General features: G+C 51.6%; 1 protein-coding gene across 1 annotated transcript; it reads right to left on the bottom strand.

Annotated features, from left to right (window-relative positions):
• Nucleotides 1-122: 122 nt before the first annotated feature.
• On the bottom strand, nt 123-7,137 carry ZBTB47 (zinc finger and BTB domain containing 47). Its single transcript, XM_010073431.1, has 5 exons — nt 5,776-7,137; nt 2,223-2,370; nt 1,507-1,622; nt 942-1,086; nt 123-490 (listed from the first exon to the last, which is right to left on the bottom strand). The coding sequence occupies exons 1-5, from the start codon at nt 7,060-7,062 to the stop codon at nt 123-125; spliced, it is 2,064 nt and encodes a 687-aa protein (XP_010071733.1). The 5' UTR covers nt 7,063-7,137.
• Nucleotides 7,138-8,009: the final 872 nt, after the last annotated feature.

Here is an 8,009-nt window from a genome sequence, read left to right as displayed (position 1 = left end):
AAAACAACCCCAAAAAGAGGAGGAAAGGGGGTAGAGAGCAAGCGAAGCCTTGGCTCCCCAGGGGCAGATGTTCCCAAAGGGAGAGCAGTCTGTGCGGGTGCATGGCCGGGTTGGGGGGGCACCTAGTTGTTGTTCGAATTTATCCTCCCTGCGGGAAACAGGGGAGGGGGCGGCGGTAGGTGGGGAGGAGGAGGGAGGTTCTGTGGAAGGGGATGGAGCAGCGGCAGGGGCAGGGGGGAGATGCCGGAGCTGGGGGGCAGCGGAGCCGGGCTGGCAGTGTGTTGAGGGTTGGTCATGTCCGAAGCCAAGGGGGTGCTGACGCGGAAACATTTCTCCTTGTGGGCTTTGAGCATGTTGGAGAAGCGGAAGCGCTGACCGCAGACGTCGCAGGGGTATGGTTTCTCGCCCGTGTGGGTCCGGCGGTGCCGTTTCATGTTGGGGCGGCTGGTGAAGCTCTTCCCACATATCTCACAGATGTAGGGCTTCTCGCCTATGGGTGGGGGAAGATGGATGAAAAGCTGGTGGCTGGACTGCCCCCCCCCAAAATCCCATCCTGCCATCCACCCAAAGATGCCACCTCCGTCTCAACCCTCTTTCCCCAGGGTGCCCAACCACAGAGGCTGGGGGCAAGGCAAGGAATCACAGAATGGTTTGGGTTGGAAAAGATCACCTAGTTCCAACCCCCTGCCATGGGCAGGGACACCTCCCACTAGCCCAGGTTGCCCAAAGCCTCATCCAGCCTGGCCTTGAACCCCTCCAGGGATGGGGCATCCACAACTTCTCTGGGCAACCTGGGCCACTGCCTCACCACCCTCACAGTCAAGAATTTCTTCCTAACATCTAGTCTAAATCTGCCCTCTTCCAATTTAGATCCATTAACCCTTTTTTTTCTATTAAAATTCCTTTTTCATTGTGTTTTATGGAGAACGAGGAACTCTCACCCGTGTGCGTCTTCATGTGCTCGTCGAAGTACTGCTTCATGTTGAAGTCCTTGCCACACCACTGGCACATGAACTGCTTGTGGCCGATGTGGATGCTCATGTGGGAGCGCAGCTGGTACTTGTACTGGAAGCGCTCGTTGCAGTTCTTTTGGGGGCGAGAAGGGCACAAGATGCTGATGAGGACCCAAAACACCCCCACATTCCCCCCAAATGACCAGCACATCAGAGCAGTGTAGAAATTACTTGTTTTCCCCCAAATGAACCCAAATAAATGGCTTTTTGGGACATACCCAGCCAAGTTTGGAGGCTGGATGGGCTTGGGGTGGGATGCAAGGTCCAGGCACCGGAGGGACAGACCTTGGCATTGGACAAGTTTCATCATAAGGTTGGTGAGATCCTCAAACCAGGAGGGGATGCAAAGTTTGGAAGAGCACAGAAGCATCCCTACAGCTGCACTGGCACAAAGCATGGGGGAAGCCCCAAGAAGTGGATGATCTTTCCACCAGATCAGCATTTTTGTGCCCATTTGAGAGGACACAGGGTTGGGTGACACATAGGATCTTACCTCGCATTTAAAAGGCTTTTCCCCAGAGTGCTGGAGCGAATGGACCTTGAGGGACATGCTGCGCTTGAAGGACTTCCCGCAGGTCTCGCAGGTGAACGGCATGTCCTTGGTGTGAGCTGAAGCAGAGAGGAGCAGGGTCAGGTACCCTCCCTGCACCCTGAGCATCCATCTCCCCAAGTCCCGGCTGCCACACCCAATGCTGACACCCAACCCAGGAAACCCAAAGCCATCTGGGGGAACATGCACAGCAGCAACATATCAGGTACTCCCCTTATTGCCTGCCAAAACCCCTTTTTTTTTTTTTATGTCTCTGGTGCCTGCAAGCCCCAGGGACCCAACCGCTGTTGCCATCTGCAATTTGCTGTTCAAAGCCTGGCGGGTCTGGTCCTCTTTTACAAGGGAAGGATGGTTACACTTCAAACTCTCCTTTGATCATTTCTGAGGTCTTTTTTTTCTCGTTAAATAAAATAAACGAGACTCCCCATCACCATGCCTGATTGTTCTAACCCAATACTGAGCAGACATACGTTCAGCATTAAATGTTGGGCCAAATTTCAAGGCCCCTGCGTTGACATTGAGAAAGCTCACCCAAGATTCAGCCCAGCCCTAAACTCCCAACACGACGGCAATGAAAAAAACCACACTTCGTTGCCAGAACGCTGGATGAACACCCCTAACAAGATCTCCTCGCTGGCCCCAGCGCCTCCCGCACTCACCAACCATGTGTTTGCGCACGTGGGCCATGGTGTAGAACTTCTTCTCGCAGATCTCGCAGGAGAACTTCTTCTCAGCGTAGCCGTGGACGATCTTGTTGTGCTCGTGGAGGGACCAGAGCTTCTTGAACCCCTTCCCACATGTCACGCACTGCAAGGAGACACGGGATGGGTAAGGAAGCAGGGGAACGTGCCCAGGCACTGACAGCATTTTGGTTTTGCCAGGCTTTCAGCTTTGTCCATTAAAAGGGAACGTCATTATGAAACCTACCTACAGCTAAGACACCAAAAATCATAACAACCAGCAAATCTGCTACAGACCTTGTCACTTCAAAACCTCCAAAACTCAGATTTCCATCCATTGCATGAGGAAGGGACAATCACTTTCCAGGGAAGGATGTGGCATCTCCATCAACTTAGGGTTTGCATAAAGAGCAGCTCACGCACCAAGGCCCTATTCCCAACTGGGGATTTTATTCTTGCACACAGTGAAGACGCTATACAAAAAAAAAACCCAGAAAACAACACCAAAAAAAACAACCCTCTGTGCATTAGAAGGCTGCAAAGAATTCAGGAACAAGGAGGAACCCAAGTCAGGGCAGCACAACTTCAGTCTTCAGCAGATATTATGGATACTTCATCATAAATAATGAGTTTTCTGAACATATCCATTAATGAACCAAAACAGACCCCAAAACCAATCCATCAGCACAAGCAGAACAACATGATGTGCAAAGTCTCCCCCAGCAAGTTACGACAGATATTTGCTTCAGCTCCATCAAGTTCAATGTTTCTCAGAAAGTTCTCAGGAAAGCTCCAGCTTCAGCATGAGATCCATTCTGAAGTGCGTGAGATTAGTTTGGTGCTCAGGGAAGCACAGGAGAGCAAGGTCCACGTGGAAAACCACGGCCAGAGCATGGGGACGATGGGAAGTCCCTGGTCAAGGACCCTGCCAGGAGCCCAGGGTCTTCCTTTCCTCCAAGGGTCAACTCTTCCCCCTTCATCTCTCCATCACTCATCTTCTTCTTGGCCAACAGGGATAAAACCATCCCTTCTCCTCCCAGATGTGTTGAGAAAATAATTCATGTCTTGGAGGCACCTAGCAACAGCACAGCTGAGAGGTACCAGTAAGCCCGGGGAGGGATTCCTCCAGCTTCTCCTCCTACCCCAAGGAACGCTGATGGGCTTCAACCAAATTTTGCACTGAATGAGGCTGCAGTACGGTGGAAAATATACCATTACGCCATGTAGTCCCAGTATCTTTCCATATATATTTAATCTTAGGTGCCTGGGAGGCAAAATTGAGGTCACAGAGGGATTCCCAACGCTGATTTCTTCTTCATCTTGCCATGTCTGAATACAAACATGAGTCCTCTGAGTTTTGCTGTTCCTAAGTAAATATTTCCACAGATCAGAACAGTTTTATCTCTGCTTTAAGAGACATTTCAGGACAAATTCAGGACCAGAGCCTGCTATCAAAGACACATCAATATCCATGTTCTCCTCTTCAAATGGAAAAGGATGAAGGGCAATTTTAAAATTAAAGGTTGAGGGAAGGGAGCAGATGTGGGAAAGCCCCTGGGCTGGGACCAAGCACCCTGGAGGGCTGAGGGAAGGCTGAGCTCTGTGTCCTCAGTTATCACAGAAAAAGCATCACTCGAAAATGTGGAAGTAACATCCAAACGAGGGGGGAAAAAAAAAAAAAAATAGAGAGAGAAGAAGATAAATTCTGGCAGGTTAAGAGGAAAACCATACTGAAGCTGGCCAAAAGAGAGTTTGATAAATAACCTGATAAAGCGAAGGATGAATCATTTTTCAGGTGGTGGAGGCAGGATGCCCACTACAGCATCTGCGGGACCGCGGATGGCGATGGGAAATGATCACAGGGAGGGAGATGAAGCCTAACACCTAAAGCATCATGGACGAAATTTGGGGACAAAGCAGCGAAAGAAAGCAGCAGACCTGAATGGGACAAGAGGGACGGTCACTCCTCAGATCTGGTTATCTGGTTAAAAACCAAGAAACAAAGACTGTCCATTATAGGTATAGAGTAGAAAAAAATCCCTTTTCCATCCAGCTATAACTCCATGGAATACTGACAAACTTATTCAATATTATCAGAGCAAATTGAGTGAATTTGGCTATTTGTAAAATTAGAAACACTCCACTAAGTGAGAAGTAACGATTTTCTGCAGAGGGAGGTCACTGCATGAGCAATTGTGGTTCATCCTATTCAGAAATGACCTGGAAAAGGGATAAAAAGAAAAAAAAAAAAAAAAGCAATGAGGTGATAGACCCATGTTATCCACCAGGAAAGCAAAAGAGCCTGAAGAAGTGTTCTGGGAAATTCCATTTAATCGCACAGGCTTCACGATAGGCTCTGAAACAACCACCACCACACAGGTATGGGAGCTGCATTCATCCATTCTGGGAAAAAACATCCAAAAAAAGCAATATCAGGGCTGTGGATTTTTCAGGAAGATGCATCAAGATCTGCTTCATCACCCATTTTATTTGGGGTGTCATCGGCAAAGGGCTTCAGGAGCACCTGGGTTCCGTCACCTTCATCCAGCAGAGGTGCAAGATCACTTACAGTCTGGTTGCTGGCAGGATGATGGGCGAAGTTCTCCAGAAGTTGTTATTTTTTTTTTAATTAGTAGTGGCAGCATCATGCAAAACATCTTGTTGAGGATTATGAGATGGGTTGGAGGGGTCTGTAGGGACACACGTATTTGCTGCTCTGATGGGATGCCTATCTGTCCCCCCAAAATTGCACTGATTTGCTGGAGTCAATTTGCTAACATAGCCGAGGATCTCATTAGCATTAGGCAAAGGACACATCGAGCCTGAGCCACACATGGATGTCAAAGGCGTTCAGAAATTTGCTAATATGTGAGCTAAAGAGCACAAAAGGCAGATTAAAACCATTTTAACTCGTGTCAGCAAATCTTTGAATTAAGCTAAATTGGTTTCAGGCTGGGTGGGAACGGCTGGAGTGTGTCTCCATCAGAGGCTTGCAATGTTTTATCCAGATGAACTGAATAAACTCAAAGAAAAATTACTCCTCAAAAATTACTCCGTGTTTCCACCCAGCTGGCCAAGGGGAAGCCACAGTTCCCCGGCACAAATCCTTCGGTCACATGACACCATGGGACCCTCCTGAGCCTGAACACAAGTCACAGGTGAAGAAAGGTTCCCTCCCATCTGCCATGTCAGACAACATCAAAAATATCTGAGCGTGAGCCCATCCCATGGTATAGCCGAGTGGGATGCTCCTCCATGGTGGGTGAGATGTCCCTCCCCCATTGGGATGTCCCATCCTATTGAGATGCTCCTCCTTGGGTGGCATGTCCCCACTTTGGTGGGATGTCCATCCCTAGTGGGATGCCCCAACTCTTGGTGGGATGTCCATCCCTGGTGGGACATCCATCCCCAGTGGGATGCCCCACTGCTTGGTGGGACCATCCATCCTTGATGGGACATCCATCTCCCGATGGGACATCCATCCTTGATGGGACACCCATCCCCTGATGGGAAGTCCCTGGGGCTGGCTCACCTGGATGTTCTTCTCGCAGTCGGTCTGGTGGTGCAGCAGCAGCTCGCTCTCGAGCAGGAAGCGTTTGCCGCACTTGTCACAGATCTGCATGCGGCTGTGCGTGACGTTCATGTGCTTCTCCAGGTACCAGCGGTTGTTGAAGACCCGGGGACACTTCTTGCATGGGTAGTGCTGCTTCTCCTCCAGCTTCACCTTCTGGCCCAAACCGTCCTGCTCTTTTTTCCTCTTCCTCCCTCGCTGGCCTTCCTCTTCCTCCTCCTCCTCCTCTTCTACCTTGGCAATCTCCTGGGACCTGGTTGCCATGGAAGATTTGGTGGCTTTGGATGCCCGGCTGCCTCTGCGGGGCTGCCCACCCTTTTCCCTTTTCACCTCTGACGCGTCTTCATCATCGTCGTCATCGTCCTCTTCTTCCGTTGTCTCCTCCAGGTCTTCCTCCTCACTGTGCTCCTCCTCCTCCTCACCCACCTCCGCATCCTCCTCCTCTTCTTCCTCCTCCTCCCCTTCCTCGTTCTCCTCCTCCCCATCCTCCTCCGTGTCTCTCTCATCACCATCAGGTCGCCCCATCACGGCGGCCTCGCTGGCAGCCGCCTTCCCCTCCATGCCCTTGGAGACATTGAGGGTCTGGTTGTTGAGGTTCACCTCCACGATGATCTGCTCCCGGTTGTACGAACCCTGGCTGTCCAGGTCCTCCTCAGACTCCTCACCCTCCATCTTACAGACGGCGCCTGGACCACCATCCTTCTCTTCCTTGTAGTACTGCTTGGCTGGACCAGGAGGAAGCGTCCCACCACCTGCTCCATCCTCCACCCGCACCGAGTAGGGGTCGTTGCCCTCCCGGGCGTAGATCTTGGGGTGTGGGGCATCCACCTCTTGCTTGATCTCGCAGTAGTAGGGCGGGGGTCCAGCGCAGCCCTCGGCGGGCAGGGCCATGTCGGCGGCCAGGCTGAGCGAGCGGGTGTCGAGGAGGTCCTGGCAGGAGGAGGCGATGTTGTTCATCTGCAGCACGGCGGCCGCGTTCAGCACGTCCTGCACATTGCAGGAGTTGACGAGGAGCTTGGAGGTGTAGATGAAGTTGAGGATCTGCTGGAGGCCCTGTGAGGTGAGGGCCTCCAGAGAGAGCTCCACGCGTTGTAACTGCTTGTTTTGGGTGAAGAGGGAGTGGAAGAACTGGCTGTAGGCTGCCAGGACCCCTTTGTGCGCCGGGAAGATGCTCTTGTGCTGCACCAGCACGATGTCCACGTCGCACAGGTCTGGCTGAAAGAGGCGCTGCTCGTTCAGTCTGTCCATCAAACACGTGAAGTGGAGGGCTACATCCTCCACCAGGGAGTACTCAGCCGAAGGGTAGTCAGTCGTTTTTTCGACTATCAGCTGTGGGGAGGAAGGAAAGAAAACCATTCAGGAAGGCTCTTTCCCCAGGAAAACACCTGCCCAGCCATGCCACCCATCCCTGTCCATGGATCCCAACTCAGAGATGCCAACCAAGAACCTCCACCACCAGACCCAGCTTGGAAATGCCAACCAAGAAGCTCCACCACCAGACCCAGCTTCAAAACACCAAGAAGCTCTACCACTAGGACCAGCTTGGAGATGCCAACCAAGAAGCTTCACCACCAAATGCAACTTGGAGATGCCAACCAAGAAGCTCTACTACCAAAGGCTGCTTGGAGATGCCAACCAAGAAGCTCCACCGCCAGCCCCAGCTTGGAGATGCCAACCAAGAAGCTCCACCACCAAACCCGACTTCAGAACATCAAAAAGCTCTACCACCAGGCCCAGCTTGGAGACAGCAACCAAAAAGCTCTACCACCAGGTCCAGCCTGGAGAGACCAACGAGAAAATTCTACCACCAGGCCCAGCTTGGAGACAACAACCAAAAAGCTCCACCACCAACCTGAGTCCAGGAGACTCAACCAAGGAGGAGAAAGCGCAATGAAAGGACAGGCCAAGGACATAATACGAGCACTCACTGACCTCCCTTCAGCCTGGGTAGGAAGCACCATGGCCACCCCACCACCAAGGAGGTCCAAAGCCTGGCTCAGCTGTCCATGCTCACGCAGAGGAGATGTCATGCAGGAGAGGGGATGCCTCGACCTCCTGAATGAGATGGAGACCCCAGGGAGACATTTGCCCCACACAGGAAGCCAATTTTAGACACCAGCTAAAACTTAACCCCCTAAATAGAAGGAAATTAGGATTTTAAGCCTCCCTGTTTCACAGAATCACAGAATCACAGA

The sequence above is a fragment of the Pterocles gutturalis genome, unplaced genomic scaffold, assembly GCF_000699245.1.
Source record: "Pterocles gutturalis isolate BGI_N339 unplaced genomic scaffold, ASM69924v1 scaffold316, whole genome shotgun sequence".
Lineage (NCBI taxonomy): Eukaryota > Metazoa > Chordata > Aves > Pterocliformes > Pteroclidae > Pterocles > Pterocles gutturalis.
This window is presented reverse-complemented; position numbering and strand designations above follow the sequence as displayed.